The following is a 22,216-nucleotide window of genomic DNA, read 5'->3' as shown; positions in this document are numbered from 1 at the left end:
TCAAAACTATTTTTAAAAAATACAAATATGAGGGGAAACTTTGTTTATTAGAAATGTGGCAATGTGCAACTCTCGTAAGGTTTTCATTTATTGAGTCCTTAGCCTTGTCTTTATATCTGGTCTTCCACTTTATCATCCCTTTACAATGGCCCTATATTCCCAAGGGATATGCACTGAAGAAAACAGCCACTGACTTTAATTCTAAGAATGTTAATAGTTGCTTTCATTTCATCTGTGATGGTTGGAAAATTCTCAATAATTATAACTGAGCTGAAGAAACATTATTTCCTTACCCATGATGATATTCATTCCCTCTACATAAAAAGGTAAAATAAGTAATGAATTTTTGTAAACCATCATCAGGTAATATGGAAATGTTTTATGGTAATGTTGGCATTCTAGCTTCCTGATATAAGACTGTCTGGCAAAGATATGAAAGAGAAACTAACCCAAACAAAACCCTATGCATGCAACTTAGAAAGAATTTTTCTATCATAATAAAGACAAAAGAAAAAGGGCTAATTTAAGAACTATGTGGTTTATTTTCATCTTGTCTATTTCTAGGAAGAAGGTGGTGTATCGCTTTCAGTACGTGTGCCAAGAAGTGCATTCCAGAAAGATATATACATATCTTCATATATCAGTTATGTATCACGTGTTTATATGTTAGTTTTGAATAGGGATATGTAGTTTCTGAATTTTCAGGGCAATCTACCATGTTATAATTTGGACTTTATCTACATTTGATATCCCGTGGTTTTCTCCATCTGTTCCTGTTTTCACAAAGTTGCTAGCTTTCATTTTGAGCATGGAGGGAAAGAGATAAAATGATTTCTAGTTGGGGTGACCATTTCATCTCAGTACTTCAGTGATAGTATTTACGTATACACAAGCACATTTAAACCAGAGTTGTCAAATCAGTTCATTATGATTCACCATGGAAAATGTTCCTATATTGAGGACAAGAAAGCCTTTTTCTTGCCATATTTTTCTTTGAAGAAATGTCACATTGATATGTTTCTTTTTGCTAAAATGCATAAAAAAGAAGTATGTCGTTCTGGTCTCTTGTATATGGACTATGTTAAGATCAACAAATGGGTTAAATTTTCCCTTTGAAGCATTATGTGGTTCTGGTCTCTTGGTATACGAACTATGTTAAGATCAACAAATGGGTTAAATTTTCCCTTTGATAATTTTTATTTTAAGTGTAACTCATGGCCAGGAAATGTAACAAGAATTAAAATATCTGAGGTAAATATTTAAAATCTTTCTAAAATTAATGGAAAAAAATGATGTAACAGCAATTTTCCGGAAATAGTTTCCAGAAACTGATGTTTGAAAGGTGATATAATCTAGTCATTTACTTGAGGTTTTTAATTTTATAAGAATTATGTAAGGTTAATGTTAAGAAACAGGAAAGATATTGAAGAAAAGGATGCCATCCAGGCTTCTTTCATTTTTAATGTAATCACAGGTAGCACTCTTTCATTTTTATCATATTCTGTCTGCTATTAAAAATGTTTGTTTTCTTGCCTTGTCTCCACAATTACACTTCTGTTTCATAGACCACGGCTTAGTTATATTTGTTGTCCCAACAGCAGTGTCTTAACCAAAGGAAGTGCTCTAATATAGTTCTAGTAAATTGTTCAGATTTATGGAAGCATGAAAGTGCGTGGTATGGTGAAGGAACAAAGGGTAAAGTAAATGTGACAAAAATATGGGACACAAGGAGTAGTAAGAGATATGGATGAACAGTTAGACCTGCTTAAGATTGTAAAATCCCTTGAAAAATACAGTAATTAAAGTTTTATTCTATATGCACTGGGGAAAGTCTTGGAAGCGTTTCTGTCATAGACTTCACTTGGTCAGATCTGTGTTTTAGATGGAGTATTCTGGGTACAGGGTAGAAAATGAATTGGACAAATGAAAGTAGGGAGCAGGACAACCTATTAATAGTGGAACAGGTAACTCATGATGAGGACCTGAATAAGGAAGTGGCAAAGGGACAAATGTCAGAGGCATTTTACAGGCAAGATAAACAGGATTTGGTTGCTACTTGGATGTGACCGAGGAAAAGAAAGTGTTTATGAGTTTGACGCTTCCTAAAATGGGTCAGGTACGTGCTTGCTCAGCTCAGATTTCAAGAAATTTGGAATGAGTACCTAATACATACTTGCGAGATACTTTACTAGCGGTATTCACACACACAGACTCACCCACACACACACACCCCCGCTAATTATTATGATAAAAACTGATGTTTTTGTATTTTGTTACTTTAATGTGCTTTTATGTTTTCTTTTAATATTTCTTTTCCTTTTCTTTTTTTAACCTCATATACTCAGAAATTTTCTGCACTGGAAGAAAACAAAAGTGTTTTTTAAACATACTTTCAGTTAAACTCCTTGGATGAGGAGCTTTTTACACTAAACCAGGGGAGAACCTTGATTGTCCCACATCCCTACCGACTTATACCTCATCCCTCACCACAACGACCGTGATTCTCTACATTGTGTTGCTCATAGTAGGAATTTGAGAAATATTTAATCTCATTTGAACTCATGGTAAACGCCATTATCTAGCATGTTCTATGAAATATGGTGGTTAATAAGTGATACCATATTGCCAATATTCAAATAATATGACTACAATAAAATGCACAAAGCTAAAACTTTAGTAAATATGAGTCATTTCTGTCTACTTCATTGCTTTGGGTTAATTGAAAAAGACAAGTTATCTCCCAATGTTGGTGAACAGGAACGCCAGTATATAAAGCTCTGCTTAATACAACGCAGATAATGAGTTATGACATGAAACTGTAGGATGTTAGTGTGCTAAAAATTATTTTAGAATCTTAGATGATGTTAATGACATTGGTAGGCCCTGCTAACAAGAAGCACTTCAAAAAATATCAGAAGATATGTTATTGCAATGCAGAAACAACTTTATTTATAGGTATTTCACTTCATACAGATTACACACACTTTATGCACTGAAATTACATCAAATACAACCAGTGTTAGTATCTACATGTATTCCAGTTGAAAGATACTCTATAATATTCACTCTACTATATTCACACAAAAACCTGTTTATTTTTTTTAAATTACAGCTGCAAATAACAAAGCAAAACCAAAATTTTACAAGTGACTGCTGTGAATGCTCTTATATTTTAAATCTTCATAATTTTAATGTTACACAGCTTTTCTTCAATCACTGTTCTTAGTACTAGCTCCACTCAAAAACAGAAATGATAATAAAATGTACACATTGCCCAATCTGAAAACTGAACTTATAAATATTTTCATGATTTACGTCAATCCATAGTTCACACTGATCTGTTTATAAAAATGTATGTGTGTATATCCATAGATAGGTAGATATGTATGCATGTATATGATTATAGTAAATCCATATCTTAGCCTTTTGATGGAAACATAAACCCACAAAGTTGGAGACATAAGAAATTGAAAATCTGACACTGTACAGAGCACTAACAGAGAACTGCCTATCTCGTTTTTGGTTTCCTAAGTATTAAAATTAAATAAGGTATTAATGCAAAATAGAGAGGATTATTGTAATGGAGTTTTTTGTATAGGTTTTAGTTATACCAACTGAGCAGAAGTTGACTATTACTGAAGGCAAATTTATGTTAGCTTTTTTTGTGCAGAAGAAGTAGAATCTGCACTGGTACTTAGGAAAAAGCAATTTAACTTTTTAATGTATAATTTAATGTTACTTGATCTGTGATGATTCAGAAAACAGGGAAACTCTATGAAGAGAAATACTGCAGTTACATTAGAAGCAAAACAATTTGATTAAAAGTAAAAAAGACGTGAGTACGTGCTTGCGATGCACTAAATATGACAAGAGCTTTATTAAATGAAAGGTGATGTATAGGAAGATATAAGGGATACAGGATGATTGTAGTTCAGAAGTGAGGCACAAGAGTTTAAAAAGAGAGGGAATGACATCATAATCTTTGAACAAGTTGTCTTTAGCTTGACGTTTATATCACTTTTCTCTGCTAGAAATTTGACAAACATAAATATATACACCTACTATATGCAAACATATATGTGCTCATACACACGATAGCCCATTTTAATCCCACTATATTACAACTACTTCAACACCAAATTCAAATGAATTTTTCTCTAGACATGATTAGGTATATTAATTTCTAGAGTTTGGTATGTTTATCTGTCAATTCTCATACCTGAAAATACTTAGTTGCATGTTCCCTATCATTTCTATAATTTGTGTGCATTTTGAAATAAATACTTGTATAGCCTTATAAACAAGGAAAATTTATATACGTAAAGTTGAATTGTAGCACCGTCTTGAATTTTGTTGCTAAATGTTATCAATTACCTTAGATTCAGTTAAAGATAAGATAACTTTATATAAGACGTCAAGCTCTTTTTTCCTATCTAAAATGAAACGGTTCTGATATTATTCTGTAGTATTAGATAAAGTCTGTGTCTTTACAGAGTCAAACAATTTTGTCAGGTAGACAAAATATCCCCATGTTTAGTGAAAGATTGTATTTTGCCTCCAGAAGTTTTGGAATCATGTAGACAAAGCCATGACACCTATCTGGAAGTGAACTCAGCACCTTCTCTTGAATAACTGTATCTGTGTGAAAAAATGTAATTATTCACTCTGAACATCATAAATAAAGGTATACAATTTTCTGCAAAAAAAGGCACCCAATACACAGTTCTGAGTGATGCGATCAAAGGAAAAAAATTAATAATGAAATATAATGTCTAATTTAGGAGCTCATAAATTAGTTTTCCAGAGTCCATGCAATTCCATTTTGTGTGTGTGTGTGATTTTCCCACCTTGAATATGAGACTAGGCTTGTGTTTACATACTAAAAGAACTGGTAAATTTTTTCAAAAATTTTAATTACTTCAAGGTTGTGACAGTGAACAACTATTTGAATTGTATTGAATTACTGGGAATATTTTTGCATAAAGTGATAATGTTTATGATCAATTCTCTTTAGTTATAAAGGTTCATTGAAATGTTGATCTGCATTGATTTTGAAATTGAGGTTAGAACTGATAAGTAATAAAACAAGTAAATATTTTAAAGTTTATTTTATGGATTTCTGAAAATAATATTTTTCAGCAGAGTTGTATATTCATTTACTTCTAATTACCACCAAATAGATTAAAAGTAGTGTTGTGTAAACTTTTTCTAAGTATCTAATGAAAGCATTATTTTGTTATCTAATGTTTTTGCCACGTAGTAAGACAAAAAAAATAAAAATGCTTTTAAAAGTCAACGGCATTTTAAAGAGAATAACATTTTATGAAGTAAGTCAATGAATAATTAATAAATATAAGGCTCCAGGACAAGGGAAAAAGTGCAAATATTTCTAGAATATCAGCTGAAATACTTCATTTTCATTATTACGCCAATTTGACTATCTGAAACCTAATGAATTGTGATTGTTTCACTTGACAATTACTTTTGTATGTGTGGATAATTAAATGTAATTAACCACTTAAAAAGGACAGCTAAAGCAATTTTAATTGAGAATATCTAGAATATGAAAAAGGTAAGAGTTGGTTATGAGAATTCTTGGAAATAAACTTGCTTTTTCATTCTACAGGAACAGATATTAAGAAGGCGTTCTTTTTAACTAAAAAAGTTTTTTCACCAAAATTTGATCTTTTTACTGAAAAGAGGTTAGTCTCATGGTGGAGATACATAGTATGCCTGTGTATTACACTATCAACTAATCAAGCTATACTATTACATGAATTTTTCCAACCAACATCTATAAAAATAAACAATATGCATAATAAAGTCAATTACCACTATGTGTAAAAAATCCTGCATGTAAAGTTTATAATATAAAAAGAACAGAATAATTCTGTAATTTTAAAGTGCACCACTTGCAAAGGTTACAGAGCCTTTAAACACAATTACTAAGTTATAAAGAAAAACTTGCTGATATAGCTTGAAATAAAAACAAATAATTTTAAAATCCTTCATCTAAAATCTATCTATAATTTCCTAAATTTTTCTACAATGAATGTGTATTGCATGTGCAGTAAAAATAAAAGCCTATGGCTACCCTAGAATTTAAAAAAAATCTACTCCTAATTCTAAATACCGCATAAAACCATGGATGTCATGTATGGATACCTATAATGCATGAAAAAATAAAATGCACAATAGTTCTTTTTAAAAATGGTAATTATATACAACACATACAGCTTTATATCATCACAGCACCTTTGAATATGCTAGAAACCTAAATATGAATAACATTTAAAAGAGACAAAAACTAAGCTTCACAAAATCTAGGAAAACGTCTATTACACAAGAGCACCTATAGGAAGCATTTACAGAGTGTGTTTTAAGTTCACATAAGATTTTTTAAGATTTGCTTGTCCTGTATCATTTCTGTTAAGATCAGGCTTCATATCACTCCTGACTAGACACACAGTTACAAAATCTAATTGGACAGTGACGAGTACAGGCAACAAAACAATAAAATGAGGCAGTATTATTTTGTGTTGAAATTAAAAGATTAGTAAATACTGTACAAAATAACGGTTAATTGATTGAATCTAAATTCAACTTTTAAAAATTATTCTGAAGTATATGTATTCTCATTGATAATGTGGACAGGGTAGTCAACAAAAAAAATCAGAAGATGCAGACATAAAAGATTAACTGATGGCTAGAATTAAAATTGCCTTATAAATTTTTAAATTTAAATTATTGAAAATAAAAATAGTTTGAGAAACGTAACGGCTTGAATGATCCTATTTGTAAAAATAAACTTCCATATTTAAAGTAAAATGAGGGAATGTATTTCACCAACTTTTTTTCAATTTATGCACTTTGCATTTGAATCAAAAGAAATTACTTCTTTGAGTGATTGCAATGGTGAAAGCATACAGTACATTGTAGTTTACCAATTAGATAGTCTACTTATGATTCAATAGACTAAGTGCACTAAAAGTTCCTTTTCTTTGTCTGTGACGACTAGTCTTAAGATATGTTTTCCTTCTGTCTTTATTCACTGACTAGAATAAGAGCTAGAGAGACCGTGAAGGACATTTCATTGGGAATATTCCAGGAGTCCAATAATGCCAACACAAGAGATGGAAAGATATCTGAGACTTTGTAAGCCAAAATGTAATAATAATCGTAATTAAATTAAAAGTGCCACCAAATCAACTGATAAGAAGGAACCGGGTAGAAAAATACATATTTTCGTTCTCTCTGGCTTTTGTGGAAAACTGGTTTCAATGCTGTCCATACTGTTCTCAAATGGTAATATTTCCTCAAACATAAATAAAGGACAGATCAAGCCCAGTTAATTAACAAAAGTAGGATCCATTTTCATCTATGGCAGACTTTTAAATATGGTTAAATTTCACTCATCATTATTCTAAATAGGTAAGTATTTTAGCCTCAAAGAGCAGGGAAGAAATTAGTTGAGAAGTTCCTTTCCTACAGAAGTTGTATTCTGAGGGATGGAGTCACTTACAGCTTTAAAAATAGTTTTTGGTTTCATCTTCTGCAAAGATGACACTCATAGAACTATTGAGGAATGCTTTATTTAGAGATTCTGGATAACTATTTCAAGACATTTTCATCTTTATGTATACAAAGGAGTGATTAGGAGTTTTTCTTATTACAGTCATAAAGGGAAGGGTCACTGAATAGGAAGAAAAATGAGGTATTCTCCCTTAGCTCATAGAGTATGGAGAAAAGGAGAGATCAGGGTGGTCGTCATGCACCACTTAAAATGCATTTATATAATAATTGCGTGTACAAATAGTCAGGAGGTCACAGTAGTTTACTATGGGACACTTGAAATGTTGATTCATTTTCTCGGGCATCATTTTGTTCCCAACCAAATTGAGACTATGGATTTTGGAAACTCCTACTGACTCTAGGGGTATTATAAGTTGGCTCAATTTTCATCTTAATTTATTTGAATTACACTAATTTATCAAGAAGAAATAGGAGAAAATTATAAAGTTATTCTATGTGAGTAACTTTCACAAAGGTAAAATTTAATTTTAAGTATTTTTCTACAATAGTTGTTTATAAGTATGCAATATAATATTGTAGCTTACATGACATTTATTATTACCAGTAAAATAGCTACACTCACAGTCATTATAATTAACTAAGTAATGTTTAAAAAGCCAAATAGAAAGTATGTTCAAGGAACTTGACATCACTGGAGATACAAGGGATTCTGTATTGAGTAAATGGGAACACTAAATTTTAACAGAAACCTGTTTAAAATATTACTTACATACCAAATATCCAATAATTACACTAATTTGAAATGCTAAATGGAGCATAAACCTCTTCTAAATACCTTTACATCAAAGAACACTTCAAATAATACACTAATTTAATATACATACATAATAGGCCAAATCCTATTAACACTTTGCAAGGTAATATGATACACAATGAAGCATTTGAATGAAAATCCAAGAAACATATGTTATGTCATGATTATTAGGGTCCTTTATACTCCCTTTTTGTCTCAAGAAATCACGTTTCTTTTAAAAATTCTGTTAGTAGTGTTAATAAGTCAAAAGCAGCTTAAAGAATATGGCATAAGATTGGGATACATCATTCTTTCCTCAACAAATTTAATGTACACCTAATTTGAGGCATTTAGTCGTTTGTGTATGAAATGAATTAATTAACATATTGTGAAAAATGAGTTAATGTTAAAGGGCAAATTACTCAAAGCAATGAAATATGTTCAGTAATTTAATGCCAGAGAAATAAAATATATCTATTTAGATGTGACTCTAGGACCTTATATTTTCATAGGTGTTTTCAAAATTAAGATAAAATATTTTAAAATATCCTATTTAAATCTTTGTTTCTACTCTCATATGACTGTAATTATGTTTCATTATCCAAGAAATATCATTACTATTTTTTTTCAAAACATCAGGGAGTATAATGAACTTTACATTCTCCTTTTGATACATAAAAACGGAAAGAACTTTTTTCTTTTTCAGTATTTATAGAAAAAGGAAACATGATTACCACAAAAATAATTTTTAATGACTAACGTAGTGGAACAACATGATTACGATCAACACAAAAACCCAATAAGATTATTTTATATCATTCAACTTTTAAGAAGAGTGATGGGTAATTATAATTATTTTCTCAGCAACACCATATTAGTGAATATTTTCAAAAAAATGAATTTAAATGTTGTTGCGTTTTTGGTCATAAAAAAATCTCTTGCCTTGGATACCTTTCAGAGGGTAGCTTGGATAGCTCAGCTTCACTTCCAAACTCCCGGAGATGATGTTTAACCTCTTCAGAAATCAGACATGGCAAGTAGTTCCATGTTTCATTATTGACATGTTAACCATCAGTTTGTACACCAAGACAGCATTATATTACATCACAATTGTTGACATTCAGAGCAAGCAAATGGAGAAACAGCATGATTCAACTCTTTTATTACACTGAACTGTTTCTTCCACAAATTTTAAATTTTGATTGGAAGATTGCAGCTAAAGTAAGCATAAGGTTCAGTGGGACATTATTTTTAAGGTGGTTTTTGTTTTTCTTGCCTTTATAATGAGAAATCCAGATTAGGAAATTAATGATCTTGGCCAAATTTTGAAATTCGCAAATCATTGGAATTTTTTGGAAGGGGAATGGAATTATGTTGTTCCTAGAAAGTTATATCTCACTGCAGATTTCAATAGTTGATGTCCTGGAATCAGTCTAGGACAAGAAAAATAACACGTTATCAAAATCAGATGGTTGTGTTCTAGGAGTCTAAGTTGCCAAGCATGCTATGTAGCTAAAATTCACATTACTAAAATACAGATGCACAAAATCAAAGTTACTGAATATAACAGTAGTCAATACCAACCCTATTACAAGCTAAGTCAGACTCCTGTTACCATTTTGAATCCATGTATAATACCTATAGCGTGGTTACATCCACGAATTATAACCGTGCAAACATTCCACCATTGCTTTTACCTCATTTCCGAAACTGCAAGACTATCCCAACTCCAATCATAGAAATTTGTTACGATTTTTCTTTTTTTGGAAATGAAGGACCTCAAATACACATCTAAGAAAGTAACAGGTACATTGAAGACCCTTAAAAAAAAATGGAACTTTCATTTTTATTCTCCTCTCGATTTCAGAAGTATGTAGTCTTCACAATATTTTAATGGGAGAGTTCTGTTAAGCAAGACTTGGTGTGGGCAGCATCTCTCTTTTATATGACAATTTTCAAAATTAATTCTAAAACGACTACGCTTATTATTTTTCTAGAATCATACCAACCAAAGTCTATCTGCTGGCTCTGAAAGATGCTAATAGAAGGGAAAGTGTAGAATCATCTTTTAAATTTCATGTTTTTCATTTCTACTACAATATATACAAAAACGCCTTCCTGAATGCTTTAAAAATGTATGCCAAAGAGGGACATCATAATCACCAGGTATAAATGGTTTTGTGCATAGATGCATTTCTATCTAATGAATGTTCCATATTTTTTCAGAACTTCAGAGTTAGAAGTAAAATCTATAGAAAATATTTTATTCACTTTTTAAAATATGAAATTTCTGATAAATTCCCTTATAACCTACAGCCTGCTATAACTATTTCATTTCTTCACTTTCATATTTCTATTAAGATGAGTAATTAACTAAATGTAAATATCATCCTAAACTCTCCTTTTGGAAGCGTATTTCTTACTTTGTTTAAAATCAATTGGAATATTTCTGCCTTCTGCTAACAGCAATACTTTATTCCACTGTCAGAATTTCCTCAGGAACAGTGAATTTTTATTGTGTTGGCTGACACATTTCCCCATTTTGTATGATGTTACTTTAAAAAGAAGGCACCTACTATATTTGAATTTTTAAGTACATAAGTTCTTTTTCTGTGTTCACTTATCTTATTAGCAACGTCAGTGAATATAAGATGCCTCTTCTGGAATTAAACAGAAATTGAAGAGTATATGGAAAGGGTGAAAACATTGCAAATGTAGCACAAAATATAAGAATTCAAACTTTTTTAGTGTCATATCAGTCTACCTAAGTTCACCAATTCATGTCCAGAAGATATTTAGTAATTAATCTGAAACAACTGTCAGCCAATGATGTAAATTATACAATTTACCTATTTTTAAGAGGTGAAAAAATAGAATAAGTCAACTGAGAATTCATTGATTCTAAGATAGTCCTTTTAGCTAATAAAAACCTAACGATAACCAAGAACTCATTCTCACTAGTATTTATTTTTAATATTTTGCCTATCTCATGAAATGATTTGTCTTGTGTCTAGGAAAAGATGTCTTAGTTAAATAAAATAAAAAGCCATCATGAAAAAAGTTAATTTTATTGACTTTTTAAGGATTACAAAATATCAAAAAATAAAAAAGTATTTGGAAAATGCTTCCATTTTTTCTTTCATCCATGCCTTGTTTACTGTATGTTCAGATACTCAAATAAAATATCTAGCTCATAAAAGATCTCTATGCCTTCATAAATGATTGAAAAGAGAATTTGCTCTTTTAACTAACTTCACGGATCAATCTATTAAAAGTGAAGATCTGCAAACGTAATTCACAAACCCCACCTTTTGTATACAGCTTCAAGGGAGTCACAAATCTAGCCCAGGGAAAAGTGCTGTTAGGATACACAACACAAATATAGGATATTTTTCTGTCGAGAAATGTTTCCAAAAAACAAAATAATAACAATAAGAATTAGAAAATGAGAGATCCCTTTTGAATGGTTAAATATAAACAAAAACACACCCTGAGGAGATGTTAGGCATCTATCATGTTTGTCACCCATCTAAGATTCACCTTGGTAGGAAAACATGGGGCTCCTTCGAATGTAGAAATAACCACTGCCCTGTAAACCCATTCTAAGCATAACAAAACTTTCTACAAAGAGGGTAGGGTTCTATTCTACCACTTGAAATAACATAATTATGGACCTATTGTAACAAAAACTGCACCCACAACTGAATTACTATCTTACCTTTACTGTGTGATTAAGAGAGAAAGGTTAATGTTATCGTATAATTGAACTATGCATACCTTTAAATGACCTCAATCCCTAAAACTATGTCCTAAACTACGGTAAATTATTTTCATTGTTAGTTTGAATCCTGACAGACTTTAATATCTCTAACTTTGATGAGAGAAAACTTATTCTCTTTCATATTACTATTATTTTATTAAGCCTGAATAGGGTTTCAAAAACCTTTATTTACTGAAACTGAGATGAAGAACTTTTTAAGAATAACACAGACAAAATAATAAAGTCAACAAGTGGCATGACTTCGAGAGAAAAAATGTAGGTAAATTTCATCATTTGACTTTATTAAGGAAATAACCATACTTAAATCATTTAATTTACTCATGTTTTGCTAGATAAATTTTTATTCATTTCTCCACTGAATACAGATAAAAAGCACTATATAAACTGTTGTTTTCATAACTTTATTGGGTGTTAAATTATTGTACATAGATTTCTTGGGTCTTAATACGCCCATATTTTCCTTCGGGCCCATTAGAGAAAGCAAACATATTTCATTTTCGAAAAGTCATTATCTTTTAAGAACGTCTCCTGAAGGGCTCTCAATACCTTGCATAAATAGGCAAATACTTAAATGGATATCTAAAATAGAGATCTCATATATATTTCATTCTCTGGCTTGAAAATGAGAGTGAATAGCATGACTTCCTTTTCCTAATCCCGTTCTTGCTGCATTGTGTGGATATAGATTTTAAGAACCAGAAAATAGTGAGTTCCTAATCTGAAAATGACACTCTCTTTTCATTGTGGGGCTTGGGGCCATGGCGTGTAAGGAAGATATCTTGATGCTATTTGATTATCTTGGGCAGACACAGATTTTTTCCAAAGTGAAATTGAGATTCTCAACACCATTATTAAGACTCGCTTCTTCAAAGCTTTACTGTGATGCACCCAGTCCCAACTGTTCTGATGCTCATGCACACAATGGTACTGAGGACAGTGCCACAACCCTTTATTGTGTTTTTCCAGTACATTCCCCAGCAAGAAATGTCATACTGCCATCTACAGACAACACTGCCCCTATCATAATCATCATTCTACATCCAGTTTTCCCACAAGCATGAGTCATTTTGTGCTGATTTTCTACCAAACTTAAAATGAATCCATATATCTGTTTGGATACTTCTTCACAATATGATTATTTCGATCCCTGGTTGAGTCAATAGATTCTGTAAAGTTCTATTTCAACTGAAACTAACTTTTAAAAATATAGTTAGAAAGGTTAGTTAGAAACTTGGATTACCTACCGGTCTGGTGTGTACAGACACAGGGGTCTTGAAAGTTGTCACTGGATAGCTGCACTCAGAAACACTGTAGGGATCAGAACTGCTGGAGGAGCACTTGGAGATGGAGTCACAGGCCACGAAGGTGTTATCAAGAGGCAGTTCCTGGATGATGTGGTGCTTCGAATTCAGAGGAGTTTCCGGCTGGATCTGAAAGGCAGGCTGTGGGGAGGCAGATTTGTAGTGCCGGGCCAAATCAGGGCTGTCAGGCTTGAAAGTAGTAGGTGTAGTGCCCCAGTTGTACTTGCCCATGGTTTGCTCTTCCAGCTCAATGGGAAGGTCTAGTGTGACACTGTTTCCATCGTTGTCAGCATCATCTGCCTTAGTTTCTTCAATAGTGACAAAGTTAAGCAGCAAGTTCTTAGGGGCATGCTTCTTCTTCTTCTTCTTCTTTTTCTTCATCATTATCATCTGCCTGTTTTCTGGGTTTGGAGTAACCCATTCAGAATTCTGTTTGTTTTTCTGAGCAGCCTTAAGGTGTGGTGATTGGCGGCATCTTACTACAGCAGTGATGAAAATAACAAGAATGACAGTTATAGTGCCAGCAACAATGGCAACCATGATCTTGACATAGTCACTGGTTGGTGAGGATGCATCAGCTGTCTCAATATTTTGGGTTACTGGTGTTTCAATGTTTTTGCGTACCAGTTCATGTATCAGGGTAGCATTGGTCACTGACTCATTCACGAATAGATTAACAATCACAGCACTGAAGAGAGAATCGGGTTGGCCTAAGTCCTTAGCTTTGACTACCAGTCTGTGTAAACCAAGGTCTGAAACAACACATTTCTCCTTCAGTGTAATGTTGCCTGTTGTTTGGTCGATTATAAACAGACCTTTTGTGTTTCCTCCTACAATGCTGTAACGGAGTTCTGCATTCATTCCAGTGTCGTTGTCAACAGCAACCACCGTGAAGACCACTGTGCCTGGATTAGTGGATGGTAGAACTAATTCATAGGAGTAGTTGGAAGAAGGAACAACAAAAACCGGTTTGTTGTCATTGACATCAACCACATTTATGGTCACTTTGGCAGTTGAAGAGCGTGATACCCTACCACCATCCTCAGCCTTTACATAGAAAGTATAAGATTCTTGTTTTTCTCTATCAAATGAAATATTTGGTTGGATGACACCAGTCTGTGGATCAATGGTGAAGTCATCATTCACATCTAAAATGGAGAGAGTAACTGCAGAATTTTCTCCATAATCAGGATCAGTTACAGTGATTAGTCCTACTGTGCCATGTCTTGGAAGGTTTTCTGGGACATAGAAGTTGTACTCATTGTGAGTGAAAATTGGACTGTTGTCATTCTGATCAAGAACAGTCACTAAGACTGTGGCATTGGTCGTTAAGGGTGGAATCCCATTATCTTTTGCCAGAACTGTGAAGGAATATTTTTCCTGTTTTTCTCTATCCAGTTTCTTCACTGCAGTCAGAATGCCTGTACGACGATCCAGATTAAATTCAGATGGAGCATCAATGCCTAGCAGGTAACTGATCTCAGCATTACGCCCACTGTCTGCATCCGTTGCACTTATTTTTGTCAGCTGGGTGCCAGGAGAGTTATTCTCAGGAACAGAAAGACTTATGAAAGGCTGGGTGAAAACTGGAGCATTGTCATTTTCATCCTTTACTTTGACAAGGAGCATGGATGATTGATTCAAAGGAGGTTTGCCAGCATCTGCAGCCAGTAATTTAATGGCATATTCTCTTGTGGACTCATAGTCAAGATATGCAGCAGTCTCTAGGAGGAACTGATTACTAAATACTGGCCTTAATCTGAAAGGGACTTCATGATCTGTAAAGCATGTCACTCTACCATTATGGTCAGCATCCTTATCTGTCACAGTTATGAGAGCAATTTTGGTGTTGAGTGGAGCATTTTCTGAAAGAACCACGGTGCCATTGATTGGATTGATGATGTATCTTATGTCAATTGATGGAACGTTATCATTGATATCTGTAACATTTACTAGCACCATTGCTCTTGCTGGCATCAATCCACCATCACTTGCTAAAACCAGTAACTTGTGGTTTGGTGATTCCTCCCTATCCAGGGGTTCTTTGATTGTGATAAGTCCAGTGGTGGTGTTGAGGTGAAATAGCCTCTTGGCGATGTTGGACACTAGATTGCTGAAATAGAACTGAATCTTGGCATTTTCACCTATGTCAGCATCTGTGGCGTGGAGCTGTGTCACTGAAGTACCTACAGGAGCATTTTCTGGTATACTGACTTCAATTTCATTCTCCTTGAAGACTGGGCGGTTGTCATTTGTATCAGCAACACTTACTTGCAGAATAGCGGTACTGGATCTTTGAGGAAAACCACCATCTTCAACCTTTACTTTCATTACATATGTATCCTTCTCTTCTCTATCTAATTCTTTTTGAACAATCAGTTGTGGCATCTTGTCTCCTTCTGGGGTTTCAATGACATCGAGCCCAAAAATACTTTGACCCTGGAAAAGATAGAATGAAAACATATTTAAACTTATGTTATTATGTAATGAGACGAATTTTCAATTTCTTGAAGCCACATGACACAGGATCAGGTCAGAAATAAATGCCCGAAGACTTGAATTCTAAGTCTCAACTCTGCCTGTAACTAATATTGTGATCTCAAGCAAGTTGCTTAATATCTCTAGGCACTTGTAAAATTAGAAAATTGTGCTAGAAGATGTTCTGAGGGCTTTTCAGGTCATAGCATTTTATGATAATAAATGTCACTCATTTATGTAAACTATTAAAATTTTCAAAAGGAAGAAGTATATAGAATTTTAAAAGGAACTATCACTGTTTCACATGATGAATGAAGTCATCAGCAAACTAATCATGGTTGTTCCAAATGAACCAAAATATTTTACTGTAGACTCCAGTTGTCCAGGATGCCTTTTCACCACCAAAAGTAACAATCAAGCATAAAATATTCATCCAAGACAATAGCACATATATCACATCTAATAAATACAGCCAGACCCTTTGGCAGAGGGAGAAAATAGACAAACTCTGATAAAAAATAAAACCCTGTGTAAAATACACAGAATTTCCTTTTTATTTTTTTACAGAAACAAGTGTCAAAAATGAAATTTTCTTGGAGATTAGCAACATAATGCTATTTAATTAACTTTTTTAACAAGCAAGCACAATGGACAGAAACTCACATGTAAGCATGTTAAATTGGAAAGGATAGCTTGGAACAGCAACTATATTCCTTTTATGTTCATGAAGTCAGCTTATAGGAATATTTAAAAACAGTCTCCTCTGGTTCTGGCTTCCCCCAAAACCTCCAAGGAGGTGGTTCAACTAATATGAAATTGTAAAATACTTGCTCATTGCACATGGGCTCTCAAGTGCTGCTGCTTATCAGCACACAAAGGGTCTCACACTCTTAACAAGTCTTTTAAATAGTCAAACATCTTAATTTTGATAAAGTCCAATTTCATTAAAAGGAAATACGAATTGTAAAAAGTCCCCTATTTGGACTGCAATAAGATGAACCCTGCACAGATAAATAGTGATCTTGCTAGCTGATGGAGGAGTAGTGTTGACTGACTCTCGGGGGCGGTCTTATCCTATGTTACTTGTAGCACTTTGACAGAAATGAATAAGATAAAAAAGTACTGGAGGCTGTGAAGAAAAGATCAGAAGGCCTTAAGATTCCCAGCACGTGGGTGATTTAAGACCTCCTGCGTGTACACGCATGCACGCAATGCACGATTGTAATTTTTAATTCTCCAATCCATTTTTTAACATAAAAGTTACTGACACGTGGTGAGGATCAGTTATTGATCTCTCATTTATGTGCTCTATCATAAAAGAACAAGATAATATCTGAGGGGTTTTGTTCATAAGTTTTGTCATGCCAGTGTCTAAAATAAAATCCTAAAAGTTACAAACTAATAAATGATATCAAGTTTTCAGGGAACACTAGAATATATGATGAGATTATATATTCCTATTATCTTTTTCAATTTTCCAAGTTGTTATAATTGCCTATATATAGTTTTGTACAATACTCAAGTACAACTGTCTTTTTCCTCATGAATTACTTGAAGATATTTATGCAAATTTTTGGACTTTTTCTTTTGTCCTGAGAGTCATTTACACTTTTATTCAAATCCAGAACCATAATATATCTTGGTGGAAGAATTACATGTTTATTACAAAATTTAAGGTGGCATTTCAGAACTATTAATTAAAGTCATCAGTTAGCTCCAATGTGATTTTTTTAAAAAAGCAATGTGTATTGGTAATGTCATTTTTAATTCATACAACTAAAATGAGCATTCTATTCATACTTTATTCCTATAAACCAATAAACAATCTGCCTTTTCTTTTAATAAAGTATATAGCAAGGGAAGCATTTTTCATCTCATATCTATTTACAAGTCTGAAAATTAGCAAACAAATCTATTTTTCAACTGCACATTTTAAGAAAATATAGAATTTTATAATAATATTAAATTAAATAACTATAGTGTTTGTTATAATTTGATCTAAATAAACATAGTAATTAATGATAATTTTATTTCTATAATGATATTTCAAAAGGCTTTTAGGAAGGTTTAAATTTAGAATGTCTCATTTATGACTAGGAAAACCGGTTTCTAAATAGCACTTCATAAAAATCTGTGGAACTTAATACAATTTTGTTAATTCTTGGCATGCCAATATGGAGTGACTAATATGGTCACAACATTCTTCTAGGCACTGGGGATATGGTGGTGGGTAAACATATTTTACTAATGTAATCGAAATTAAATTCTAGCTAAGAAGAGAGAAGAATCAATGATAATCTAAGTATTTAACAATGATATTGTTACTAACAACTTTACATTAATTAAGAGAGTAATTCTATCTTTTTTCTTTTTTTCTGCTGAGGAAGATTAGCCCTGTGCTAACATCTGTGCCAATCTTCCTCCACTTTATATGTGGATTGCCACCTCAACATGGCAGACAAGTGGTATAGGTCCACACCCAGGACCCAGACCTGTGAGCCCACGCCACTGAAGCACAGCCTGATGAACTTAACCACCACACCATGGGGCCGCCCCAAGAGTAATTATATTTTTAATGAGAGCTATACAGGGAGATTATACAGTATTATTAGAGGTTCTTTAAGGAGAAACTAGCATATATCATATAGTATAAAATGAACAAGTAAATACTCTTAAGTTCTTGACTTTCAGACCCAAAGATCAAACTCATGACTATAATACATCTTCGAAAAAGAATATGCTAGTTTCAATTTTATGTATTTGTCTGCATATTTTGTGCTTGTATATTTAGAATTTAGTCTTATGTTTGCCTGAAATTTGAATGGACCTTTGCTTTTCCAAGCAAATGAAAGCAAGTTTATGTAGATCAAAAAATCCAAGAACAGCATGTTCATTGTCTTTTTTCTTTTTATTCTTTTAACAATAGGAAGTATTTATTGAACATCTACTATGTGTCAATCATCAAAGAACAAAGTAATGACTAACTTTCTTACTTTAATTATTTTTAAGTAATGCCTTTTTTTGGCCATTCATCAGTCTTTTAATTATTTCATGTGAAATGACAGTAATCTTAAAAGATAGATATTACAAATTCTCAAGGTGATGAGATATACATACCAGATAATGTATAATGTCCATATTGCTCCTCTGTCTTCTATGACTGCTCTGTACAATATGATAGCAATTAGCCACAGATATTTAAATTTAAATTTTAATCCATTAAAATTAGCTGAAATCTAAAAATCAGTTCCTCAATCTCACTGGTCACATTTTAAGTCCTCATAGGTACATGTGGGTAGTGGTTACTGTGTTAGATAGCACAGCTATAGAACATTTCCATTTCACAAAGTTCTATTGGACTGTACTTTTCTAAGATGTCATAACATTTTTCTTAAACAAAACTTAATGTTCAGTCAGGTGATTGCCTGCATACCCACGCAGACAATTGGAGCTCTACAAATGACTTGTATTGTCCAAAGAATTTGAAAAGGAGTTGCCCACGTATAAGACATAAATAATTTTCAACAAAGTTTTGGCCACATATCAAAGTTTGATGCCAAAGTGTAGTGCCAACATGAGCTTACTATCATTATTGAATGACTATTCCAAGATTGTTCCTCTGTCTTTTCTCCTTCAAGAATAAAGAATGACTAACACATGGATCCAACATTAGTTCTACCCCATGGCAGTTAGCTCAACAGACATTCATACCCACGTGAGCAATGCAAAAACTGAAGCCCTTTGTCGTATGTTAGACCATGACATGAGAAAGGTGTGGGAAAGGTAAAAGAGAAAATAAAGATGTATGGGTCCTTAATTCATCACCTCACTAACATTAGCACAGACATATCCTATATACAAAAAAAGTTAAAAATTGGGGATAATTGACCTGTAGTATCCTGAATTCCAAACCTACTTAAAATTATTTCCCCTCGTTTATAGGGACAAATTATACCTGAGAAAACCCTTGAATATCTCTCCCAAACGTTCATCCTTTGGTGAGGGCACTAGCTATCACTCATATGTGTGCATCTCTTGGTAATTTACTTAAGCCTTAATACACTAATGGATGTGAGTGTAGTGTAAGATGGCATCAAGCTTCATTTATATGTATAATCTCTAAGGACACGGCACTTGGCATATATGAACACATTTAATAAGCATTTGTTAGATGAATAAATGCATGAATTAAAAGGATAATTCCTATTTTAAAAGACAGAAGCAGAAAGAGCAGAGTTTGGCTGTTCTTGTTTTTAATTCTCAGTCTCTGTAGGAAGAGGAATACGCTATCATTGTTGACCTAGGGTTTATTTTTTTTTACTTTAATAAAACTGTCCAGAAAACAATTTCAGAATTATTTTATAAAACAACTGTTTTTTTTCTCTTAGAGATATAATAAGCTAAAGTGTCAATCTCTGGTAAAAATTTATAACCTAGTTGTAAACTTTTATTTTCAGAAGAAATGATGACAAGCACTAACCATGGTAAGTGGCCAGGTGCATTACTTATAAAATATAAAACCTTACATATGTCAGTCACACACATATACAAACAATAAAAAGAAAAAACAACTCAGAGAAGAAAAAAGCATACTATATGAACTGGGTGCAACACACTATATGTTGATTTTGGATTCTGATATCTTAAATGACACTGATCTCAAGTACACAAAATTGTCAAATCTACTTCAGGTTAAGAAAAATGTATACACTTTCTACTAACCTCATGTAATGCAAAAGACTTAATTGCATTTGTGATTGATATTTCTTACTAAATTCAAAAATAAGCTTTGAGTTTGCAAACCCAGGACAAGAACTGCTGAAATAAGCAAGCTGTGAAACTCATCTGAGACTTTAATTCTTTGTAGGGATTTGTAAAATCAAAGAAGAGAAAGTTAGTCTCAGATATGAAACTTCCAAGAGAAAGACTTTTGCTTTTGAGAAAAAGATGAATAAAGGATAATTTGTTGCCAAATTAAAAGCTATATTTTTTGTCTATTGTTCTGGGAAAGAATTAACTGAACCAGTGTACTAAACTTTAACATTTTTGACATGTGCACGTGCAAGACACCGCTTCCTTGCCTTTTGGAAGGTAATAAATAACGCAGCACTTCCACAGCTATCAATCTGGTGCAGTTGCCCAGAAAATGCATACAGTACCAGTAAGTACTAAAAATGGTTCCTAAGAGATTGCGTTCTGAAACTGATTAAATAAAAGCTATTTACTCGGTAGATCGAGGAATACTGGGGGAGAGACTGAAAAATTATTTCTGAGTTTTACTACTTCTTGATTTATCAAGAACCAACCTAATTTTTTTTTAATTTTTCACTTTTTTCTTACTGTTACTGATACATCTTTGGACCAGAAAAATGCAAGGACATAGTTTCAGATGGGTAAAACCACAGAGATATGACTATTTTAGTAAACAGTAGGGAAATAAATTTAATATTCTTAATACAAATATAATGGGTGCTATAATAAATTTACTTTAATTCCATTAAAAAGTTTCTTTGTTTACTATAGGCTGCCTGCAACTGTCGGAGAGAATAGCAATTGTTTCTTAACTATTCAATATTGTGGTGTCATTTAGATTCTATGCACTATTTCTAGAACATTTATTTCAGCATTCATTTGTAGCATTGTCAAGGGAAATACAATAAAAAATGGATTACGTGTAAAATGACCTGAACTGTTAGTCACATATTTGACAATAACCTTGAAGTCACCAAGTCCCTCCCTACTTTTTTCATATTAGGGAAAGGAGAGTCACGTGTTTAAGAAACCATCAACTCTCTTTGGAAGAAATAAATTTACATTAAAATATTAATAGCAGTGGTGTTAATTTTGGCAAAGCCGTGCACAGGGTTTAAGATATCACACACGTTAATTTTATCTATTGGGATTTAACAAAGCCTATATGGTAGTACAATGATATTCATAGAGTAAGGTTCTTTTTTTTTTTAATGTTAGTTCCAAGAAAAGAAATTCCTTCCATTGACTTTTTTCCCCTCTATTTTATGAGATTTCAACACTAGGAACAGTTTGCTTTTGCTCTTTGACAAAAGAAGGCACTCAGGAAGGTTCTTGAAAATGATAGTATTTTTGTCCTAAGTTCTGTCTTAAAGTGTATTCCCCCCTTACTTCAGGATTTTTTTGATGATATATGATAAATAGCCTTCATTTCCTTTTTTATACCCATGTGTCACTGTCACTATTCTGTGTCCTCTATCTGAGAGAATAATCAAACCACTTGATTATATTATTTGGAATAAGCACTCGGATTGAAATGCTTTAAAGTGTTAACTTAAATTCATAATGCTATGAACTGGA

The 22,216-nt window shown here is 32.8% G+C and overlaps 1 protein-coding gene across 7 annotated transcripts in view; it reads right to left on the bottom strand.

The window, feature by feature from the left end:
• The window catches only part of PCDH11X (protocadherin 11 X-linked), a 664,017-nt gene that overhangs the window by 575,419 nt on the left and 66,382 nt on the right, over positions 1 to 22,216 (bottom strand). For all 7 annotated transcript variants that reach the window (XM_044763834.2, XM_070502551.1, XM_044763830.2 and 4 more), the window contains one exon: positions 13,352 to 15,847. In XM_044763834.2, coding sequence (XP_044619769.2) covers positions 13,352 to 15,847 — 2,496 coding nt within the window. The remainder of the gene's footprint in view (positions 1 to 13,351; positions 15,848 to 22,216) is intronic.

Source organism: Equus asinus, chromosome X (assembly GCF_041296235.1).
Source record: "Equus asinus isolate D_3611 breed Donkey chromosome X, EquAss-T2T_v2, whole genome shotgun sequence".
NCBI classification, from domain to species: domain Eukaryota; kingdom Metazoa; phylum Chordata; class Mammalia; order Perissodactyla; family Equidae; genus Equus; species Equus asinus.
Note: the sequence above shows the minus strand (reverse complement) of the source record. Positions and strands in the feature narration are given on the sequence as shown.